This window comes from Branchiostoma belcheri, unplaced genomic scaffold (genome assembly GCF_001625305.1).
Source record: "Branchiostoma belcheri isolate BF01 breed outbred unplaced genomic scaffold, Haploidv18h27 scaffold26, whole genome shotgun sequence".
Classification (NCBI taxonomy): Eukaryota; Metazoa; Chordata; class Leptocardii; order Amphioxiformes; family Branchiostomatidae; genus Branchiostoma; species Branchiostoma belcheri.
Genome location: NW_017803865.1, coordinates 1,967,642 through 1,991,748, shown reverse-complemented (window position 1 = coordinate 1,991,748; position 24,107 = coordinate 1,967,642). Strand labels below are relative to the sequence as shown.

Genomic DNA, 24,107 nt, shown 5'->3' with positions numbered 1-24,107 from the left:
CTTAACGATCAAGTTAGTTGCTAATAAAGTTTCCCAACTTTTGGATTTTTTCTGAATTGAAATAGAGACTTATATACCTTCAGAAAAACTAATCCAATGGAAAGTTTTGTCCGGGCAATCAGAAACAGCAACCAAAGATTTATCGACTAAAAGTAAAATCCTAAAGCCTCAACATTTTACGATATCACATGCCCAAAAGAGGATTGTTGGAACATCCCTATGTTAGCTTGAAGCCGCAGCCCGCTGGGACTAGCTGATCTATTCGGTTTGTGGCCGCACGACGCGCTGCGCAGTTCGTGGATTCAGCGTGGAGCAGGCGGCTCGAGCTATCACTCCGTCAGCTTACACTGACCTCCTCGTCTTCTGTACCTCACAGTTGTGAGGAGCCGCACAGTCGTCAGGTACGTTTTTATACCGAAATATCACTTACATCACTTTTCAGTCACTGATATAAAAGGTGCTGACTGAAACGTCTGACCGTTTTCAAAATCTATTCAGCCGCTTGAGTAACGGTGTTATCTTGTGATGACTTCTACATTTCATTTTGTGTACTATTGTTCAAAACAGACCAGCTGTTAAGCTTCTTGGCATGTAACGTAAGGGAGCACAAATGGTTACTAGAAAGGCCTAGAAAGGCTAACCCTTCTTATTGGCCATCCGCTAGTTGGTCAGCTCTGGCGACGCCGTACATCTTTCATAGTACAAACTGTCCGCGTCATCAGTTCGCTTGCACTTTTCAGTGATAAGAAACCACAAACCCCGGGCGCGTTTCCTTACGTGGAGATACGAACACTCACTTCTATCTTGTAAACTGTATACTTCAAAACAGGAAGCTGCACAGTAAACTCACCGTGAAATCTGTGTGCGCAACACATCCGCTTAGACCAGGGAGGCAGTCCCTTCTACCTCCATGCTTAGACTTAGAGGTGCGCCACGCCACGATGGCGAGGGACCGAAAAGCGCGAATTCTTCTCCCCGTACATGTATAGATAACACCACACATTTCACGTCTATTGTACCTGAAATCAGGAGGAAGATGGTGCGATCCTCTGTATTAAAGAAATCAATGTTTTGATGGACTACCTGACGGCGGTACTAGGCCTGGCAGTACTTCATGAGCGCGATGAACAATATATTGAAGTAAATCAAGATCAGGTTGCTCGTACAATGTACGATAGAACTCTTCAAGATGCAAAATCTGCTGATCATTACAGCAAATCCTCTAGTCGACCCGATGGATATGTATCTATATGCCAGGTTGTAATTTCAAAGTGTAAGTCCCTAAAGCCCCTGCCACACATCTGCATAGCCGAATGTACATGTGACCTTCCGAACACTGCCGAACCATGGTTAGGAGTAGGTCGGGAGCAAAGTTGGCTGTGGTTGGCTCGTGTTTGGCGAGGTTAGCTACTGTTCGGCTGCGAATATTTTTAACATTCGGGAGTGGACGGAAGGTTCGACAATGGTTGGGGACTGGTCGGCTGGTGGTTGTAGGCTGGCTGTGATCGGGGCGTGGTTGGCAGTCATCATTTGACTCAAATTTGAAAGGTAGGCGTGGCCTAAATCTGGTCAGACTGTACCGCCAACCTTGTTTGGCTAACTGGTGGTCGGGGGGAAGGTTCTGAATGTGTTATAGGGGCTTGAGTAAAGCTTTTATAGACATGTACAGCCAAGCCTCGTAAGAATTTCATGGATATGAAAGGAAATGATATATACATTTATATTTTTCTCACGCACCATGAGCAAAATATAAGGTCAAACATGCAATTCAAAATCTCTAACTACATCGAGAAATTATATACTTTGGCCAATATTGTGATAATATTCCTTTCGCGTTTTTGTGCAGTGTGTAAATGTATGAGAGAAGGCACTTCCGATTCCAAATATCGAACTATGTCGGTAAATTATACACGTGGGTCGATAACAACGTCTCACATCGGCAAGGGCACGCAAGCAACCTGGAATATGAGCGTCAAGGTCAAATTCAGTTACCATATTTCACGTCACGCATGCGTGGGTAAAGTCATAAAGTAGAAGCCGTCCCAGCGTCAGGTCAAGGAGTTCGGAATTCACAAAAATGTCACGTTTTAAAGTCTTTTTAACCTTCAGTACAGACAAGCATCCTTGCAAAAATCCCGTAAAATCTCTCTCCTCCGTTAAAGTACGCATTTACCTAGTCTAACGCCGGGTGAAAATGTCGCGATCAGCCAGGAGACGGCTCCCTAGAGGGGCCGGGCTGCCGTTAGCCGGCGGACGGTGGCGTCGCTCTGTCCGGGGCGCTGTTTAATTCATGTCCCTCGGGGGGATATCGGGCGGGGAAACGTGCGCCGGGTCCACCTAATAGGATGATCGATCGGCCCGATAAGCAGCGGCACAATTGTTCGTTCTTACCCACGAAGCGAAACAGACGGTTTTCTTTCTACCTCTTGAATTATATAGATCAGTGGGAAGTGCAAAAATCCTTTTATACACCCCTCTGCATTAGACAATTAAATTGACACTTGATTTCATCATTGGAATATTATGCACGATGCAAAAATATTATTCAAAACAAAACGCACAAAATGTAAGAAAATTCGTTGAGCGATTTGTGAAATCTTTCGTCGCTGCCTTTAGTAGAAGGGGACCTTACAGGAATAGCAGCACATACTAATTATACCTGCAGCGCGCCATGGGGGCCTCCGGGCTGTAATTCACGAAATGACGGGAAATCGCCTGATTGTATTTGAGAGATCAATAGATATTTATTACAGGAAATGGCCTCGTTTATAAGGGAAATGCTTTGCAAAATTCTATGTCATTAGCATGGGCCTAGAACGGGTTTTCTTTCTCGGACGACAAACTTTGCTTTTAATTCTTATCTTGGCAAGAACTGACAGCAATTGAATGAAAAGGGACCCATCTATTTATTCTAAATGTTTACAATAGACTGGTAGATGCTAGTGTTTGTGAACAGCATAACTTAATAAGCTATGGTTGGATTGTAATGATATTTGCTACGTCGATCAATGATGGCTTGGTTTGCGTTGGGCAAATTGAAGGCCTGGTCCACTTTTGGGTGGTCTGGTGGCCTTCTTAGCTACTGAGACAGAGCGAGTAGTTTTATGCATCTTCTGTTTTTATATGTTACATTTCAGTTTATCTGGCCGCGGTCCATAACAGACGAGACTGCATTAGTATCTGGCACTATAAATGTTGTAAAATGTGTTTTCGTCGCAAGTCTACTGTGTCGGATAATCTACCAACCTACCTCACATATGTTCGGCAATTCCGGCAGAAATCATATTGTTAAGTTAAAACAACTTTACTTTGTCGTTTAATAGCTTCTGACGTAGACGCCTTTAATACTTGTGTCAATGGGCAAAATACTAGTAATGACAGAGACCATAAATAAGTGGTCACGTGGGGGGGGGGGCGTTCCCAGACCAACTTGCATCTGCCTCTGTACAAAATGGTCTATAATGTGATTTCTTCACACGCCTACTGTAACGGTTATCTGTCATTTTACATCGTCATTAACATCTCCCGGAAAAATTACACTCAACTACCTGATATCGTTTCGTATAGCTACCGGTGTAGCTACTGGTTATCACCGCACGTTTGTGCACAGGCACCTGGCCGGGCTCCAACCCGCCCGGCTGAAAGTAATTGCCAGCCCGCCGGCAGTATCTGTAGAGTACGCCTGCGAACTTTCCCCATAAATCTCCTAAGTTTGCGTGGAGGTTGTATGTGCCGCTCACGGAGACTTGTACGCACGTATATATCTCGCGCAGGGGGACAGAAATCGATATTTGAAAGAGCGCCAAGAACAGCTAAGCTCTCTGCTTTCTCACACTGAACATAAAACCCGCCACGGACCCCATTCGCTAGTAAAAATGGCCTTCGCCGATTTTATCTGGACATTACACAACATTTCTTTAAACTCCTCCGTGAGCATTTTGCGAAACTTTCGATTGATTGTAAAATAGTTACAATTTGAAGTGATATAAACCGTAACTTCCAAGGAAATTCTTTTGTTAAGGCACGCACTTCCCTACAACCCAACTTTATAGACAAGATAAGGATCAAACAGCGGCCGAAGTGGCGGTGTACCTAAATTATGAAAATTGCATTGATCTAAAGCCACATGGAAAAATACAGAAACAAAGGTACCACAGATAGATAAAGAATTGTGAAATAATCAATATAGTAAACTGCTGTTATTTGAGTCTACCCCTTTCCTTAGATGTGAATAGATAAACAGGACAAACATGTAGTGATAAAGGATTATTTACTTTCAATGATAAAATTGAGGTAGATGCAAAATATATTTTGAAAATTCATGGTCGAAGAATGAAAGGGTTTTCCACACAAACGGGCGAAGTGGCCAGGCCGGGCGGCAGAATAATCACCCGCCTCACAAATTATATCGATGGTCCTTATTTACCCGTAATACCGCCGGCTTACTTCCACATCTGGTCGACAGGATCTGTATGACGAGGATTTAGAATCATGTGCAGATAGATAAGATACAAAGAATGTAAGATTCAGCAGCAATAATTCACAGCTAAGGCGAGAACGTCTGCGTGTGTACATCATTGGAAATCTTTGCAGGAATGAATGGAAGTGAGTCCAATATTTCTGGAAGAAGAGTACCAAGGACAGAGACAACGGTGGCAGTGTAAATGGTGTTCAGTACCAAGGACAGACAAAGACAACAGCGTCAGAGTGAAATTTTATTTCATTGGCAGTACATTTGGTGATGTTGTATCATACACAGCACAGAAGAGCACAAACCGTATAAATTATCGGGTAATACAATACATATACTTCCAAACGTGGCACTATGAAAGATATCGGTATACATTGTGTGAATGATAAAACAATGCTTTATTGCTATCCTTGTCACCCCTCGTCATGTACATGCGGGTCGGTGCAAGTTTTAGTCTCAGTCAGAGCCTTGCACAATGAAAAATCATGTTATTAAAACCTCGGGTAACGGTGGTAACATTTAAATCGGCATAAATGACTCCTCTTCTCACAGAATGCGCTTTGGGAAGGCTTTAAATGGCATGTAGTGACGAGAGACTGGTGGTGCTATTAGCTGAAATGTTTATCAGCACAAGGGACAGGAACAGACGCATCAACTCTTCCCTTGATGGAACAGATAAGTATAGGGGTGTCACTAGTGTACTATTTATTACAGAAAGGACATGAGGCATAAAAAATATGAAAAATATACATAAGAAAGGTGTCGGCGGTATAAGTTTTCATTGCCATATCTTGAGATGACTTTATGATCACGCACATCATTCAACGCCAGGTACACAGGAAATCTAAGAGACGTCGGGAAAATATCGTCTGGGACAAACGTACATGTAGAGAGGTGAGGGCGTGTCAGTGTAGTGTAGCTGCCGATGTGTATTAGACATGGGGCAAACTATAAGTGTAAGCGTCAATCCGTATTAGCCTGGTATCCATTCTATTCTGCGTACAGGGAAGCAAATCACAGAGACAGTGTAGACGTCAGTGTGGACGTCGAACCACATGTGAACGTTGATAAGGGATGGCAGTATCAGTGTGACTATTCTTCAGCACCAAGGACAGGAACAATTGTATAAGACGGCACTTCATTACTCATGAGCACAAATTAAGCGGAAATACCAATGAATGTCATGGGCAAGGACAATATTATTGAATTGTCATCAATGACAGCGATTGTTAGTCAGCAGAAGAGACAGGGAAAACATCATTAGCGTAAATTCTATCAAGGACTAGCCGGGGACTGATGTGTAATTATGAATGTCATCTAACATTGAGGACAGGGATAACAAAATCAGACATTTGTCGCCAAAACTAAGAAAGAAGCGCCAACGTTAAAGAGGACATAGTTAAAGAGGAAACAGTACATAGTACAGCAGTGACCGACTTTCAGCACCAGGGACAGGAACAACTAGCTAGGGAATTACAAAGTGGACAATACTAGTAGTACCGTGACCGACAGGTACAACGTATTGTAATACTGTTAAGGTATAACACCTTGGAATTCTTACTACATGTATATTAGGGTCAGAAAGTAATGGACGTCTGTCTACAAGTCAGTAGGTATTACTTTCTGAACCTAAAATACATAGTAAGAATACATAGATGTTATATATTAACACTGTTACAATAAGTTCTACCTGTTGGCCACGGTAGGCACTGAAGTCAAATTTTTTGTATCTCATAGGACATCAGACATTGTAACCGTTATCAGGCTTGGTAAGATATACAGTTGACGCATTACTATATGTGGCTAGATATACTGATAAATGTATCGAACCAACATGTAGTATTCATAAGCAGACAAGTGTTAGCACAGTGCATTATCGGGGTTTGATAATCGTACCTTCTGCATGCTGCGTGCGTTTTTGCAGCCAGCCAATCTATGTAATCTATACTGGGGAACAACAAGACATCGGCAATCAAATAACAACAAAAGAGTTAGGGATTAACCGATGCCATTATTGTCAGCTAGTTTTACCACTTCGGGTGACAAAATTGCGGGGTTACTGGGTCACACAGGCGCAGTTCTACCGTAGAGGTACGAGTACCTCCCAATATTGATGAGCCGAGCCCTTTGCGGCCGCCATATCAATATTTTAGGGAAATCTAATTTTCCAGGGGTAAATTATATATCCAGCCGCCGCGCTGCGGGAACACAACGCGACAAAGTGTGCGGAGACAGCTGGCTTATTATCTTGATTAGGGTGAGGCGGGGGAACAAACTTCGAAATGTCAGCCTCTTCAAGTACACTCTCAGAATGCAAACCGATCCGCAGACAGATTTGTCACCGGCGCGCAGTGTTACAGGCACGCGGCCTGCATTCAGTATGTGCCTCGCGTGTGCACATCACCTCGTTTAACGTCTGCAGTGACGTAAGAGGTGGCATAAAACGCGGGAACAATGCCCCTCGAAAGCCCATTGCCGCCAAATTTAATGGTCCTGATATTGCCCCGTGGTTGTTGGAATGTAGAAATGATTTTATGGGAGTCAGTGACCTCGGCATGGCGCTTTCCAAGTTGCGAGCGTGGGTGTGAGAAATGACGCGCGCTCTGATCAAAGATGGCGTCCTTGCCACCGTGGCAAACATGGCTCCAACATGAAATGTCTAAAATATTCCCAGGGCGTCCCATCAAATGCCTTATGTAACCTTCCTCAGAGAACAAACATTCAGAGTAGAGCTAGTCTTCTCACCCTGACGGATAACCTTTTCTCTTTTTTCCAACAAAGAGGCACTTGCAGACAGACCTCGCGGCATGGCGGTCACGTAACACGTGCTGGCAGGCGAAACTACATCAAAACATTGTTTCTCGTACATTATTTTGTTGACGATATGATTTATAATTCATGATACACATACGCAGTGTATTGTTTTTCAACTTAAGACAGTAATGTATTTTAAGTTTTTGTAGAGGATTGGTTCTAGTAGATGAATCACCCAGATAGATGTATGGCTAGGACTTTTGTTTTGTGGGCAATTTTTCTGCGTTTTGCACGTCTTTCAAATGATGTAATTCTAGAAGAAGTAACCCACACAAAAACGACGAAAAACATGACAAACGCTGCAAGAAAAAATGACGTCCAAAGTATCTATATCAAAACCCGCGTACATATGCTATGAGAATATTGCCTCGCCCACGTCGTGTGGGAAGCGTACCTATCTCATTTGTCTGTCGCAGTTCACGCAACCGTACGATTTACACGACCATAAAAATCGTCTATGAAGTCTCTCTCGGCAAATTACGACACAAATGTCCCCGCGCACAACCCGCTTTATCAATTTAAACCGTTCCCGATCGGGGAGTCGGACAGATTGTTTTCCCGCCTAATGCGACCGTATGTACGCGCGTCACGTCCGGGAAGCCCAGACATGACGTCAGGGCGGGAACGGGAGACACGGAGACACTGCGGTGTGATCTCTCACTGTCAGTCAGCGTGCACGCGCAACATGGCAGCCGCTGCCCCGCCATCAATTATTGAAATGTTTTAATTTCCTGTAAACATGTCTGTAGCCGGGAGACGGCACTGAGGCGAATTGAATGTGATTCCATTCAGACTTGTTGCCCTGCGGCCACGTAGTTGGTACGCTGTACTCACACGTTAGTCTCAACCAGACTAACAGCGCAGCTTCAAAAACAGTAAAATTTAGCCAAATAGGGGGAATAATTGGCCAGGGGAGTTTAACCACCGTAGAGTTCATTTTCCTGTGCGGTCCGAATGGAAATGAAACCGTGATGGTCGACCCACTCCCCGGGCCAATCAGACCATAGTTTTGCCGAATTCTACAATCCTAACCCACTTTGGGAAGGCCTGGTGGAGGCTACTCAGTAACACATTCACGTTCACGTTCAGAATGTGAAAGTACTTCCTGAAATAAAGAATACACGGTTAAACGTGTTTGGCTTGAGATCCTGCCGCCGGCTGTTTTTCTTTTTAGGGGGGGTCTAATACTCCCAGGACACTCAACACTACACTCGACTTGCGAGCATATGTTGAAGGAGGGGAATGTCCCTCTATCCCTTTTATCAATAAACACCAGTTTCATCACTTAGAAAGACCACTAAAATTTTACTTATCTCCAAGACCATGACCTTAACACTTGAGTTGCTGAGTTTTCTTAATAGCTGTTCAATCAGATTTTCCGAATTCCGACAAATTTCGAATATTTCCTTCTCTTTCTATCTGAAACTGACTTGGGTTATCATTGGACGTCTCTCCACAAATATGTCTCCGACTTGGGGGATAAAATAAATGCAGACTTCCCTCCCCACCTGTATGTTTGGCAATTGCCATCCGCCCCTTTAACGTGTACCTATAATGATCTGCTCGGTCTTAACCCTGCCGACCAGGCATTACCCCGGCTTTAGGGGCTTTTACACCTCACCCGCCCTCCCCATCAGGCGGATTAGCTCAGCTCTGCTTGAAAAGTTTGGCTGCGTACAAGACCGGGTAATAAAATAACCACCTTTTTCAAACCTCTGCGTACAAGGCTAGAATAATCATTGAAAAAACTGTTTTGCCAGACGAGATCAATGAGTTTTCCACCTATCTTATCATTATTTTTAATAGCAGCCTCACAATTGACCTTTTATGCTGATATCATCCAACAGAAGCAGCAGTTTGGCTGCACACAAGACGGTAATAAAATACCCACCTTCCTCACACCCCAGGCTGTGTATGAGTGACAGGCTGAATAAATGTTTTAAATGGGAACCATGCGGCTCCAGATGTCTTACTTACGGATTACGATGAAAAAGATGTCAGTCAGCTGAGGAATGATTTCACTATACTCATTCTGCGTACGAGTCGGGAATAACAATGACGATAAAAAGGAAACCAGCTTGGTGTTTGGCCAGACACTAACAGTGATAGGGTCTATGTTCACCCCCTCCCCCTTTTCCCCATCATTCTTTTCTTCTTTGGAATAGCCTCTCACAATTGACATTCAAGATGACACAGTAGAAGGAACAGTTTTGATAACAGGCCTGTGGTAATTTGATAATTGCCAAAATTGATGAAATAGAAGATACCGCGCTGCCGAAGGGATAGAGTAATTTTCTCGTCCATGTATTTTCTCTTATCTCCAAATTTTCATGAAGTTTCCTTGGATGAAACTGCCCTACACAATCCACTGGGATCAGTCTAAGAACAGCCAGTCTCGCCCGGCTTACGTTCAGTATGATTTTACCCCGTTGAAGCGTGATGGCCATTCTCAATCGCTGATGACTATCGACGACCGTTATAATGAACAAAATGGCGATCTGAACATCACTGGCAAGTGTTGCGCTTTTGATCATGCGCGCGATCATCTTGCAATGTTATATAAATCACAAATTTGCGCTGTCTACAACTTCGAATCACCCGTCTGGAAAACTGCAGTTGAAAATCATATTGTTGTTTCATTCAGATCTTTGTTGCATGATGTTATCTTGTCTTTGCGTTTTGCAATATTGATATTGATGTGTCTCCCTCCGCCAAAAGAATCGATGATTTGCCAAGCAACCCGAATTAACCTTCCGCACGCCTGACCAATGGCAGGTGCGGACGGCTGCGTCATCGCGGTGACGTCACGGACAGCCCGTCCCCAGTCAGTGCAGTGCAATGGCTGACGCCGCATCCCCATCTACCGCCGGGCCTCCGCAGTCGGACTCGGACACCATGGCCGACAACGCCAAGGGCTATCTACTGGCCATCGTCGGCGAGGTCGACTCGCCCGAAGCGCTGAGGGCGGCGGCAGAGGCCGTCGGAAGAGGTAAGGGCGAGGTTCTTTTTAGGAACTTTTCTACGCCTTCCTCCAGTACATTATTATTTTTCTTTCGCGGGTTCGGATTCCTTTAGGATGAGTTCACTAGATGCATGGCTTAAGGCACGAACTCAGCGCACTAGTGATATAGCGGCGTTGACAGCGCCACTGACAAATTTGTCCGCGATAGAGACATACACCATTCTTAGCTGAACTGCGGGGGCGTTGCGCTCGTGGGTTCTGCCTTTTTCCTGTGCCGGGGGCGCTCAGTAAACGTTGCGCCACTGGCAGCCAGAAATACATCTTCCTGTTTTTTTCAGTCACAAAATTGTTTGCTTTATAGCCATAACTTTATAGTTTTAGGGACCGTATTTTTTTCTTCAATTGCATCAATCTTTTTTTTTTGTGGTGAAAATGCACTCCAAACCTTTCTTGTGCCACAGGCCTCCTGAGCATCAGATGGTCGAGATGAGACTGTGTACCCCTTGGGGCCGGCGATTGATTGCATGAAAAATACATCTCCGTCAGAAATACCGGTCCCTCCGGAACAGCCTCGTTGCCTCCGGAATATATATTCAATTTTTCTCCAACAGCCACCCATATCTCACACCCATACATGTGCCTCACCAGGAGAAAACATTTCTAACTCAAGCAATTCAATTTTGTCGCAAGCCCCGTTCTAAGTTTATTGGGCTGTATAACAGTAAATAATTGAAGGCTGGGAGAGAGAATGGGGAAGATTCTGGCGGTTATTGTCCAATTGGAGCGCCCATTACTTAATGCCTGCCACCTGTTTCAGCCCGGTAAGCCAGCACAATGGCGGGAGAGCCATTACAACTGGGAGGTCAATTGCACGGTTTGCAGGGGTCGCCGATAATGAGGCATGTCCTCATGAACCCCTGTTAGCTCCACTGGTTATGTGTGGTACATAATATGTGGGTCACTTACACTTAATTTAGAGAAAAGTGGAGAGTTTTATCAATGCGATTTTGGAAATTTTCTGTGTATTACATAATGTTGATTCATGAAAAAAGGAGGAGCGAAATAGTTGTTTGCAGTATAAAAGCTGGTTTGGTGGAATTGCCTGAAATTCATGTAAGATAGGGAAAGGAAGGGACAAAAAAAAGAAAACATATAGGGAAAAATACCGATATAAATTTGTTGTATACATTTTTGCCTCTCAAAAGGGCAAAAATATTGCCCCAATAGCATATATTTGGTAATATAAATTTTCATTTATAATGCTAAGACCCCACAATAAATCGTGTTTGACCCATTTTGAATACCAAATGATCCAAAGTTTTGAAAGCTTCTTCTCTTTCATTAGAAAAGCTTCTAATTTGATTATCATATCAAATGACACATGAATGAAATATTTGCTCATTTAGCATTCTGCAGCTGTGCTTAGAATTTGCAATTCAAGCTAAGTGAGGTAGTGCTTTATACAATCTGCTGATAACAATTTTGTCAGCTTGCCAAATCTCCAACACTGTTCAGTATCATATATCTGTCACTATGGGGTGAATCATGGTCGTGCTTTGCCCGAGTTTGCCACTTAATAGTCTGAATTATTGGAGCTTTACAGCAGAAATATGCAATAAAATCACATCCAAGTTTTGGAAAGAATATTAGAAGTATTCCAAAAAGGTCAGCTGCCTGTTAAGAAATTTATAGAATGTGTGGGGCTGCCCCAGTCATTGGGTCTTTAGTTTCCTCCCACCTCCCAGGCACTAAAGAGAACTGTTGGGCCAATGGTTGCACATTCACTACATAAACTGCACATTTTATGATCACTGGATAACTGAGGCACAGGTCTGACTTTGAGAAAACTCTCTAATACACATGTATAAACTGTATTGCTCTCTGATACATTTCTACTAGATAAGCAAAGATCAGGTAAGGTTATGATATCAAATATACCAGTCCATCAAAAATGAGAATTATGGCAAAAACAATCAATGCAACAGACCAAATTGATGTCATCTATGGCACACACTTAGCCAAGCTATCGAATGGAGGTAAAATTTTCCAGAGCCTCTCCTTTTTCCCAAGCCACCTAACCTGGTATATGTCATTGCTATCTTTTTGTTAAATGAACCCTTTGGGAGACTGTCCTTGCTGGAAAATAGATTAGACGGATTCATAAAAATGCATCATCAGGATGAAGATGTCACATTGGATGACACAAATTGTAGAGCATGATCCTATTTTGTGCCCTGGAATATATGTAACATAATAGGTATTGTCATCTTCTGCAATAAACTTTGATTTACATAAACCTGGGATGATTGTGATGAATTAAGTATTGGAAAGAAAATTATATTATAAGAAAATGTTAAGGTGTAACTGTCATTTTTCAGGAGATATGTCTTTTTGGGTTGAAAGTTCATGGCATTTTTTTTCTCATTTTGTTTCCCTGCAACATAGCAGACTAATTATGGCTCCAACAAGAAACAAATATATCAGAGGGGTGAGGTAATGTCGTATATGTAGTGTACATATGAAACATTCTTTGGTGAGGGGCAAGAAATCAAGCAAAAAAATCAAAACCTCACACCCCAAGCCCACAATCAGGATTGTTTATCACAGATGTGTATATCATGGAGATCAAGGGATACAAGTGTGTATGTCTTAAAGGTATTGAAACTGGTCTAAAGGCATGATGCTCAGACACACTCTAAGGTCTATTTGTAATTTGATGGAACAGTTTTGAGACAACAGAAATAAGTGTGAAACAATCTAGGTTAAGAGGATTAAGATGGTGAAAGACAGCTGTGTCTTTTGTTAACATGCATTAAGATGTACGTATTGTCTTGACAGGAATTAAGGCATGGCCCAACCCTGCCATGAAGGAAGATGTCAGCACAGCCCTGAAGGACATGATGTCCCAGAAGCCGTCAGTCTCAGATGACATTCAAGGTAAGGATGTACACATGTACTTTTAAACAATCTTGAACCCATAGAAAGTCAATTGTCATTCCTTTCAAGCAAACAATATTTTTAGAAAAGGAGAAAGGCTGTCTGTATCTCATATAATGAGTAATGCCTGCAATTATAGAATGCCTGCCTGGGATGAATATTAATTGAATCAAAACCACTTGTCAGATATTGCTTGTCAATGAGTTTATGTATTTAGATATAGCAAAATTCTACATTAAAAGGTATAAATCATTATCATGGTATTTAGGACATTCCAGCATTACTTAGAATATCATTTTACATAATTTTATTTGAATCCTTCAGTATTTGAAATGTTTACCATTTCTCCCATGATTGATTACTTAAACCAGGTATATGTTGTACCACTTTACAAAGTTTGAAACCCAAACCCAGGTATGTGAGCTTGCTTTATACATCTGAGACCCAGTTTCGCTACTTGCATTTGGAGTTAAACTTGATTAAGTTGTACAACTGCACTACATTGTCCTAACCAAATTTGGACATGCAGGTTCCATCTGTGTGTTCCATACATGGACCATTTCTGGGTCAAGGTCACTTCCTCCCCAGTACTGAACATGGCTTTCCACTCAGATGGATTGCTGGTAACTGAGGATGTTTAGTTGGAAAGGGTCAAAGGTGCATTTTTTTGTCTGCATGTCACAGAAAGCCAGTGGTGACAACCTCTAAAGGGAATTATGGCTCACTGAGGCTAGAGATGCAGTTGGGACTTTGGAAGGTCTGGTGATCTCCCACTACTCATGTTTCCCTGAACCAGTTGAGCTGCTGATAATCAGACTGTTCAAGGCTGAAAAGATGTATGTTCTCTCAGTTGAAATAGACATTTTTGACAGCTCTTCAAGAGGCTCTGTCTGCCTTTTTCCCCCAAAAGGCTTAATCGGCCATTTGAATCTTTCATAATCTGTACTCTGAGTCTGACTACTGTCTAATGCACATAAAAGCATGTGTAGCCCTTTCATGGAGTAAGACTTAGGCACAGACACAGTTAGGATTGCAGACCCATTTAAGAAGGTCTCATGTGATCTCCCTGCACTTCTGAACCTGCCTAGTCCAAGGTCATGATATGAGTCAAATGTGGGAGCAGATGGTCAACTGGTTTCTGTAAGTGCACCTCTATCAGCATATTGCCTGTGGGCATGTCTGTATGTATTAGATGAGGACTCTTACTGGAATAGGTCTTCATTTTAAGTGTTTGCAAAAGTCGTTGTTGGCAGTTTGATTTCCAGAGAATGACACTTGCATCCATGTACTGCAATCTGTTGTACTCAGGACAAACAGTGTGATTCTGGTTTTCTGCATTCTAAGAGCTGCATATGGCTGAACCATAGATGATCAGGAAGTGTTATTCTGCATAACACTGGCACTCACTGCTGTTACTGGGGATATGTTTGTTTTTATTGATGGCAAACCCTGAACTAACTCTGTCTTTATAGAGGTCAAGTTCATGTAGGCAGCATACACATTCTGTCCATTAAACTCCTCAGTATTCATTCTTTGCCAACTTACCTTTTGAAACACCTTTGAAAATCTCATAAAACCCTTCACTAGCCTCTCTCCTTACAGAGGTCAAGTTCAAGCCAAAGTAGACAGCACACACATTCCCTCCTGGTTACGGCAAACTCCTCAGTGTTTATTCCTAACACTGTGGCCTGCCAACTGACCTCATCACGCCTTGCACATTTGTGAAAGCAGCATTCACGCTTTTCTCTCGGAGAGTGAGTCACAGGAGGCTTTAGATTTCTCATGAAACATTGATGACATGGCCCATTCAACAAATGGACTTTTCAGCCAGGTTTTAGTCTTTGGGGGAAAGGATTGGGAAAGCTGTGATGACAGGCATTGAAATGTGTTTTGGTAATGCTCACTTGTGCAGAACATTAAATGTGACCTGCACAGAATACAGCAATCACGGGTTCTTAACAGTTAATACATAAGGGGGTTTATGGCTTGAACGCACCCGTATCCCACCCATAAAACACTGCTTCAATTTGATTTTATATTAGTAGAGTGATCTTTTTAGGGCAAAGGTCTACAATGATATAACAAAATGAATGAAAGCATATTCAATATTCACAGCACTTAAAAATCTATCATTATCCTTCCAGAACAGCAGTTCCTTTCCTACTAAAACATCTGAATTGTTCAGTCACTTTGCAGGCATGTGGCAGCAACTGGTTATGTCAACCCAAATGACTTGTTATGACTAAACCATCAACATCTAAAATTAATAGTAGAAACCATTTTTTATATGAAAAAAATTAAAAAGGGTAATTTGACTTCATTTCAAATTACCAAGCTAATGCATGTATTATGATGTAATTCTAAGTTCCAATTTTTATGCAAGTTTCAACTGTAATTTCCAACACAATTTTGTTGTTGGAACAATGCCAAAACATTTCCTTCTGTGAGCTTTACTGTCAAGTCTCTTACAACAACTCTGTTTGCTGGCACAGAGCATGATTATGACAGATCAGCATTAAAGATATAACAGTTAGTATGAAGGGATCAGCATAAAAGCAATTAAATTGTTCTTTTAATCTACACTTTTTATGCACCCATAAAACTCTTGATGTTTCGGCCTTGTAATAATGGATTGTGCCAAAAGGACAAATCCTCCATTTCCGCTAAGTTCACCCCTGGGTCAGGACCAGTTTGAGTGCAGCAGAAGTTCACATGTCCCACATTTCCACTCATGAGAGTACTTAGAGTGGATCGTTAAGACTTTAATGGGCTAGTTCTGCTCTGGGGACTCGTTAAATGACAGATGACAGTCCTATTAAAAGCAAAAGCCGATGTAGACAATGTGACTACATTACATATTGATACCCCCAAGTAACATCAAAAGTCATCAATACTGACAATTTGTCAGTTTGACCCACTACGTAACCATATATTTCTGATTGTAAATGTATACATAAACTTACTAATAGATGAGAACAACTTCCTCTTCCTCTTCTGAATAGTGACTTTGCTGATTGCATATTACTGGTAACTAATTATAACTTTAATTTTAACATATTCTCTTGTGATTCAAAATATGGATCCGAAGTGTTTATCTGACATAGTACATGCTATCTACAAATACAATCCTTCAAAAAATCCTCTGTAAATGCTGATCCCTATCAAAAGTTTTAAACACTTTTTTTTTCATCTGCCAAAGTCCAGACCCCTGTTGGTTTTTGCTTGCTGCTAACAGTTATAATTGGACTGTTGGGAGAATTGTGATGAGGCAGGAGATACTTTCTTCAGTTTCAATTCTTCATCCTGACAGCAGGATTCACCCCCAACCCACCAGTAATCCAATGTGGAAGAGAAATAAAGCCATTAACGGAACCATAATCCTCAGGAAATCTACTTTTTCCTGTGGTCATGGCCCTCCCCGTAACTGTAAAAATGCACATTAATTTTTGATCTGATAGAACGATTTTTCACTTTCATGGCCAAGATAATGGGAATGGTGGCTCAACTATTGGATTTAAGCCAGATAGATATGTTGGGAAGAAAGTTAATTGGAGGATGTGATCATTATTCATAAAACTCACAGAGCACTAAAAGTGCTATGGAATTAGATGTCAAAGTTTGAGGTCATGTATGTCTGGTGGGATTAGAGTGTACAAATGTCATGGCTGTTCAGTAGTTTTGCGGAAAGAAACATGTCCACAAAGACAATATTTGTGTGAAATTTCTAGGTGTCTATGTGACTCTAGCACCAAGGACAGGAATGGTTTTAAGGTGGATTCATGTCTACAGTTGCAATTTTTTTAAGAAACATGTCCACAAAGATAACATTAGTGTGCAACTTCCAGAAGTCCATGCGATAGCTTTCAGCACCAAGGACAGGGATGGTTTGACAGGTTTTCATTGAAAAGATGGCCAATTGGATTCTTTGACAACCTAAAACTTGTTTGTACTTTGAAGTTACAGCTTTGGTTAACACTTTGAGTGCTTCCTGCCCATAAAAAGTCATTTGGGTCAATTACATGCAGTTGGATTGTGGAAACACATCTTCTTCATACAATTTTTTCTTGAATAGGCATGAAATTTTAATCAAGGCTCCCTTAAATTGACCCCAACATAGACAAATGTAATAAAAGGGACTTTTAGTAGGTTTGAGCATTAGGCAATATCTTGCACCTCTCAAAATGCTTTTTTTCATATTTGCCTTGTTTTACCACAGAATACATGAGTAGCGGCCTCTTTAAGCTTCAAGGAAAAGTAACAATTGCCACGTCGATCCATTTCTAGTCAAGAACAGGGATTACAAAGCCTTACAATGAAAGGGGCACTGTTTGGGGAATTCCTGTTGCTCAGTGCAATTTTAAGCAGACCTTACAAATGTATACTCACTTTGTACAGCAACTTGAAACCCCTCTGAAGGCCCCACACAGTGTAAAATTCAGTAATTGAGGTATAGTAATGAAAGCAGACATCGGTCCATCACCCTTCCCCACACAATCAGCTTCCAAATTAGTCTGGTCCCTGTGATGTATGAGTCATTACAGAAAAGGCTTTTCCTGTTCAGAACCATCAGGGGTTGTTTCCAGACTGTGTCACTTGGCTGTCGTCCAAGTGCTGGTCTCTGTGCATTGTACTGTTTGCTCATCTGAGAAGCCTGATAAAGACACACCAATTCAAGTCGTTGGTGCTCGGCATTGACATGCTACTGAAAAGAAAGTCTATTCCAAAATAAGTTACTGTTTCATCAGGTTGGTAAAGTATAGGATACAAGAGTTTTCTTTTACACAGCCAAGATAGTTTTACTTGCTGACGCAGTGTCTATCAGACACCTTCCTCAGAGCTTCTGACTGTAGTTCTGCTTCTCGCCGTTATATGTAGCCAATGTATGTTGCGCTTTTGCGGAACTCCAGTAAGAAGCTCTGAGGAAGGCAAGAAGTCTATTTCCAGTTTTGGGAAATTAAAAATGGCTATGTGTTTTTCTGGTCACAGCTTTGTTTTCATATCTAGTACATCTAATAGGTCTTAATGAAACCATGATAGAAATTTGTATCCCATTTCTGGCATTGCTCTATTCTTATAAACTTGAGACACAATGTCTTGTAGATGGTAACACTAACAGGATGCCTTGAAATTTTTTTTTCAATTTTGCATAAACTTTGGATGCTGTCATCAGGCTAACATTTGACAACCATTTTTCATATTTCATTATTGATAGTTTTCCAATTACATTATAAATTCCCATTTCCCCCCCTGTATTCATGTATGCAGAGACGTGGATGGAATATCGTGCACTCAAATAAATTTTTAAAAGTTGGCTCCCTCCAAGTTTCTGGTATTGTACTGTAGGCATTCCAAGTCATAATGCCTATTTTGTGTAATAAGACACCCATAGATTGCTGATTATGAAGAAATAATACGTCCTTGGAATGGAATTGCTACAATTGCGAGATGTTTAGGCTAAAGATTAATATTAGCAAATATAAAAAAACATTTTGATCATCATTGTTGCCACTTTGATACAATGCATCAAATATGCAATAGGATTTTAGAGTATGAAAAGGTTAAAGGCTAATGAACTTATGTAGTAAGAAAAATATGAGTACTAACAATTTGCTTGTATAAGTTTGGGAACACTTCTCATGTTATTGGAATAAGTGTGGGTGTGTGGTTATGGGAAATAACCTGTCAGGAGGCTGAACTAATCCCCTAGAAATGGATCAATCCTTTTGTTGCTGAGGTAGCCTACTGACAACAATCTTATATTGGTTATGGGGGTTAGGCAGTATGGAAAGGTTAATTATGATGAATGTCAGGTGACAGGATAGGACACCGGAAAAAAATCAGATGGTCAGGGGTTTGCTTCAAACAAGGAACGGTTTCTGCCTGGATGGGCACTGGAAATTAAAAAGTATGATGAATGTTACAAAAATGTAGGTCATCAGCCCAATGGATTTATAACCATTAGGGATCATGATGTATTACAGTTTGATGCAGGGTACAAAACATATCAGGTTCTGGGGGTCAAATTGAACAAAAATACCACCAGTTTCAGTGTAACTGACTGAAAAATTCTTAACAGAACTCGTTTAACTAATATTTATTTTCTAAGGCATTGTGTTGAAAAAGATAATTTTGATATAAGGCAAAAAGGCATCAAAGGCATGCATCTCAATACGGTAGTGCAGATGGTATTGACAATATGTTATGAATAGAATTTCAAATGAGCTGTAAAGTGGATTAAGATGGCACCACAAGGTAAATACATCACTTACAATCAACAACCAGAACAAATGTCCTCACACATATATCAAGAGTACATTATTCAGAAACAGTGCAATGCCCGGGGTTGAATTCTATATCCATAAGCCTTTTTACAGTGCTTTCTAGATAATATCCACTAAAAAATCCCACCAAGTCATATTCAGCACCCTATTAAAGAATTGCATCCAAAAATATCTCCAATGCAACATCTATCAGTATAATACACACCAGGACACAGAATGTACAGTTTTTCAATACATGAATAGTTTAGGCAGATAAAAGTGATATATAATATATATCAGGAAGATAAATGTGCTATAGGTATCCATCACAAATTTGAATATCCCATCCCATTGTGCTTGAAGTCGTAAATGTTTTCTCCTGAAGTGACTCACTGTAGCAGTCAAACATTCAACATAATATTCCAAAAGTTCAACAGGCTATGTCATAATGTCATGAATAATTTAGCTGCTTTCCCCAAAGGGAGTCATTTCCTGGTTATTGCTATCTGTAGCTGTCTGCACAGTCTGCCTGCTGTGATATGCTAGACACCATTCTTCAAGTATTAAAAACATGAGCTGCATATCAACTATGAGTCTTTTTTTCAAACATGAAAAGTTTGCACAGATTGAAAGGATTTGCTATGCAAATGAAAGACAGCAAACATTTTCAAATTAATATTCAAGTCTTGAAACTGAGTTCTTGCCCAGTGGGGTATTTAGAGCAGCTAAATGCTTGACCTGAATACAGTAACTTCACCTGTGTCAAGTTATGAATTTTACATCACTGAAAAGGGCAATTAATGTGCAAAAATTTCTTTTGTAAAATCTACCCATCAGTCAATTTTGCAAGAATTTCACTGACATGTTTGAATTTTGATGAAAATTTGCTGTGCCACAGTACTGACAAGCTGACATATTTTTTTCTCTCCTTGGAATGGCATCATAATAATTTCAGCAAATTATTGTGTAATTGTTCACATTTTAGGCTTAATCCTGAAATGAACAGAATCCAAGCTTGCTATAAAGTGATTGAAAACTTGTTCATGAATGCACAAGTTCAAGTTCAGTAATCTGCAAATTCCCTGGTCGGGACATCGCGCAGATGGGGAGAGGCGCAGCGTCTGGACTACGGTCGGAATGACAGCCTGCTCTTGAAGGAGTCCAGTGAGGGGCTGTCCACTATGTATGCCGAAAGGCTGTTCCACTCAGGGATGGTTCTGGTTTAGTATGCATATTTTGCAGTGAAAATTGTTACAAAATCTCTGTAACCTCAAAAAAGAAACATAAAGAAATTGCACCAACTCAAACCACTTGCTGTGCTTTAATTGAATTGATACATGAGAGGGGCTGACCCATAGAAGACATAATGAGGGACGCCTGAATGATTTGTTACAGCATTACCAAAGGGGTGCCGGCCGATATTGCAGGGGAAAAGCTTTCAGGTCATAGAGAATTCTGGGGAGGAGCCAAAAGGTGATTTCCCCTAGGAGCGATGACAGGAAAGAATTTTACCACCAAAGTCTGAAATGGGTTGGAACTTTCTCTGTGGCATTTTTTAAATATTTGCAAAATGTCATGAAATCCAGTGCAGAAGGAAAATTTAATCAAGAGAATATTGGCACCGACATTCTATCTTATCAGCTTGGGTGCGCTGTACAATTTTCTTCCTCAGAGATCTAGAACAATACTTCAAGGAATCTATTCTAAGGAGCAGGTAATAATGTACACACAGGCACTCCTCTGGGTTCTGTCCCTAATTGGGGTTTTCACGCATCTTACCCCCAGCTACTTTGAAACACTTTTAGAACTCAATATATCAGAATGTTCCAGATTAAAGGACAGAATCGGGTCAGTGCACTCTCGGGTTGATTCTGACCAATTTATTAGCTGCTCTGCAAATCCTTTTGAAGGTACAGCCCTGTATTGATGAGTCAGTTAATCTTCACTGTGGGGCTCCAACGGGCCTCCAGTACTGGGACACTGATCTTGAATACATGATCAGGGCTCAAAATACTTAGTGCAGGTTAAATGTTTTAAGAGGAAGTTGAGGAAAAAATTGCTTGATTCAGTTTCTACAAATTTTTTTAACATTTAAGCAATCATAGGTAGACCCTGCTTGATCTTTCCAGATACAATGTATATTAACTGTGTTGTTTGTATGGGGGAGGGCAACCTGTAAAGGTAGTATCTGTTTGGCCCTCCCTTTCACTTTCTGTAAAATCCCAATAAACAATGTAGCTTTCATTTGGTAGACGATTGGGTCCATTAAACAATGTATCAAGTTGTTGCAGGCAGCAGTTGGTGACATGCAAGGCTACCCCAGACATGCACTTGAACTCTGCGGGGTGACGGGAGGGAATTAGCTGGGAAGTAATATGTTTGTCTTTCCAGTCTGCTGCTGAGCTAATGGTCCTGTGTAAATTCTGCTGCCACTGGTTTTAATGCATGTGTCGCATCAGCCTTCCATATGACAGGACGGAAATCAATGCGCTGCGTCTGATGCAGACTCGTGGGTGTAAATTGTGAGCTAGCTTGGCTGCGCTGAAATTGGCCATCAAGTGGCTGTATACATTTAGTGCATGTCAAAAGATGCAGTTTTCGTGCTGTGTAGAAAGCTCCATTAAAAGAGATGAGCTAGCTCCCCAAAGTGATTCCCAAAACTCACACATGGCCACACATTATGTTGTTGGAGAAATGGTTTTCTGAGCAATGAGATGACATGGAAATTGGGCAAACAAAATTGTCCCAGCCACTCCCACTATCAATTTCTGGTCAAAAGAGAAAGACCCCAGAGGTTTCATTTACATGTATGTAACCTGTAGCCCTTAATGAGTGCCTCCATCACCTGATCATACAGCGGCTGAACACTGATGAAAGTTGAAGGAGACATTTCACCTTCCAAGGAAAAATGAGAAACATCATTCATTTCAAGCACATTCAGATGTGTTGCCATTGGAGCTTGAGGCAGAAGTATAGGCAAAAAGCCTTGAAGTTCACAATGTAGGAAATAAAGGAATAAAATCATATTTTATTTGAATGAATTTCAAAGCTGTTCTGTGTTGGCAGAATCCATACTAACTATATTATAAATGCCTTGTCAACAGAAACATTCATCTGGATGCTACTTTTCGGTTGATCTTGGTGACCTTCGTGAAAAATGTCCATGAAAATCCTATTTTGCTAAATCCAAGGTATCTGTATTGACAGTGACACAGGAATCTTTGATTGCACCTTTCCCACTTCATACATTGACTTGTTTTCCTTTTATCTGAAAAATCCTGCAGACTCATGTTCTATATACATGTAAGGAATACAGCTTTACCAGGACTTTGCAACACAATACAATAAAAGCACAATCTATTTTTAGAACTATCAAACTGTCATGCAGTGTATTGGCTTGATGGACATGCCAATGGTTCAGGTGACATACATAATGTAATTTTATATCTGAGCACTTAATCCACTTTGTCAGCAGCATGCTGATGACTTGGGGGGATGTGATGCATGAGTGGCAATCTGACGATTACGAAGATGCCAGACTGAGTGTTGCATCCATTCCCTTTAGAATCAGAGGGACAAACAATCAGGACAAGAAGGCTTCATCAATCCATCCGTCTACACCTCACCTGGGATTTTCCCTTTCCCAACATGGCTTGAGTTTCACTGTAATTTGTCAGCATACAAAAATCTATAATTACGTAGTTTTCACCATTTGTAATAAACAACTGCAGGAGCATTTTATTGTTTTGGTCAATAGCTTATCGTTAGTGGGGTGATATAAGAGGTGACATTAGACAGAACTTTGCCTGAAATTTCCTATTCCAATCAATAAATTTATAATTATTATCATAATTCTAGTATACTTCTAAAACAAAGGGTGATCAATGTTATTAGAAATATAAGTTAGAACATTTAGGTCAAGTGACATGCATAGTCCAGGTATAAACCATTAGGAGCTGATTGCAAACCCTGTTTGCCTATGTCTTTCAGGAGTATGTCCTTGTAAGACAAAATTAAATTCACTCTCCTGGGACTAGAAGTTGTGTTTCAGGTCATCACATCCAATTTTGGTCCCTATCCAATCTATCCATTGTACACTTTTGGGTCATTAAGGCAGCCTCTCTCATCCCCTCTTATTGTTTTCCTAGCATCCAGCATTACTCCATAGGATTGGTTAATATAATATATTTATCATAAGAGCCACATAATTTGATGAAAACTGCAGCTAAAGCAATATTTTCAGGATATCAGCTCTTAATTTACGACTGGCAAAAGTCACATAAAGCAGGTCATAATGAACAGTAATGGAACAGGGCTTACAGTTTATTGTGTCACGTTTCTGTACAGGGTCAGTTGTGGACATTATTCATTACATTATCTATTGATAATCTATAGTGGCGCCAAATGCACCACCTGCTTTCACAGGATGGGAGGGGCACCTGGTATTATGCAGGGAAGTGGGGAACATTAGTTTTACATCCGGACTGTCCAATAACTAAAACCTTGCTGTATATACCTGCCAGGTACCACAGTGATACATGTAGCTGTTGCTTCATCATATTGAAAATCGCTTTGCAAAATGTTTTGATATAAAGAATTTTAGCCAGGTAAACAGTAGCCTGTCTTTAAATGTACAAATTTGCAAATCTCAGTCAATTCATTG

At 41.0% G+C, this 24,107-nt stretch overlaps 1 protein-coding gene across 3 annotated transcripts in view; it reads left to right on the top strand.

Moving 5' to 3' along the window:
• The window catches only part of LOC109471894 (microtubule-associated protein 1B-like), a 55,362-nt gene that overhangs the window by 8,503 nt on the left and 22,752 nt on the right, over positions 1-24,107 (top strand). For 2 of the 3 annotated variants that reach the window (XM_019771328.1, XM_019771330.1), the window contains exons 2-3: positions 10,061-10,274; positions 13,086-13,184. In XM_019771328.1, coding sequence (XP_019626887.1) covers positions 10,124-10,274; positions 13,086-13,184 — 250 coding nt within the window. In that variant the 5' untranslated portion in view covers positions 10,061-10,123. Of the gene's footprint in view, positions 1-355; positions 402-10,060; positions 10,275-13,085; positions 13,185-24,107 lie in introns of those variants that run through there. The other variant, XM_019771329.1, reaches the window with a different exon arrangement.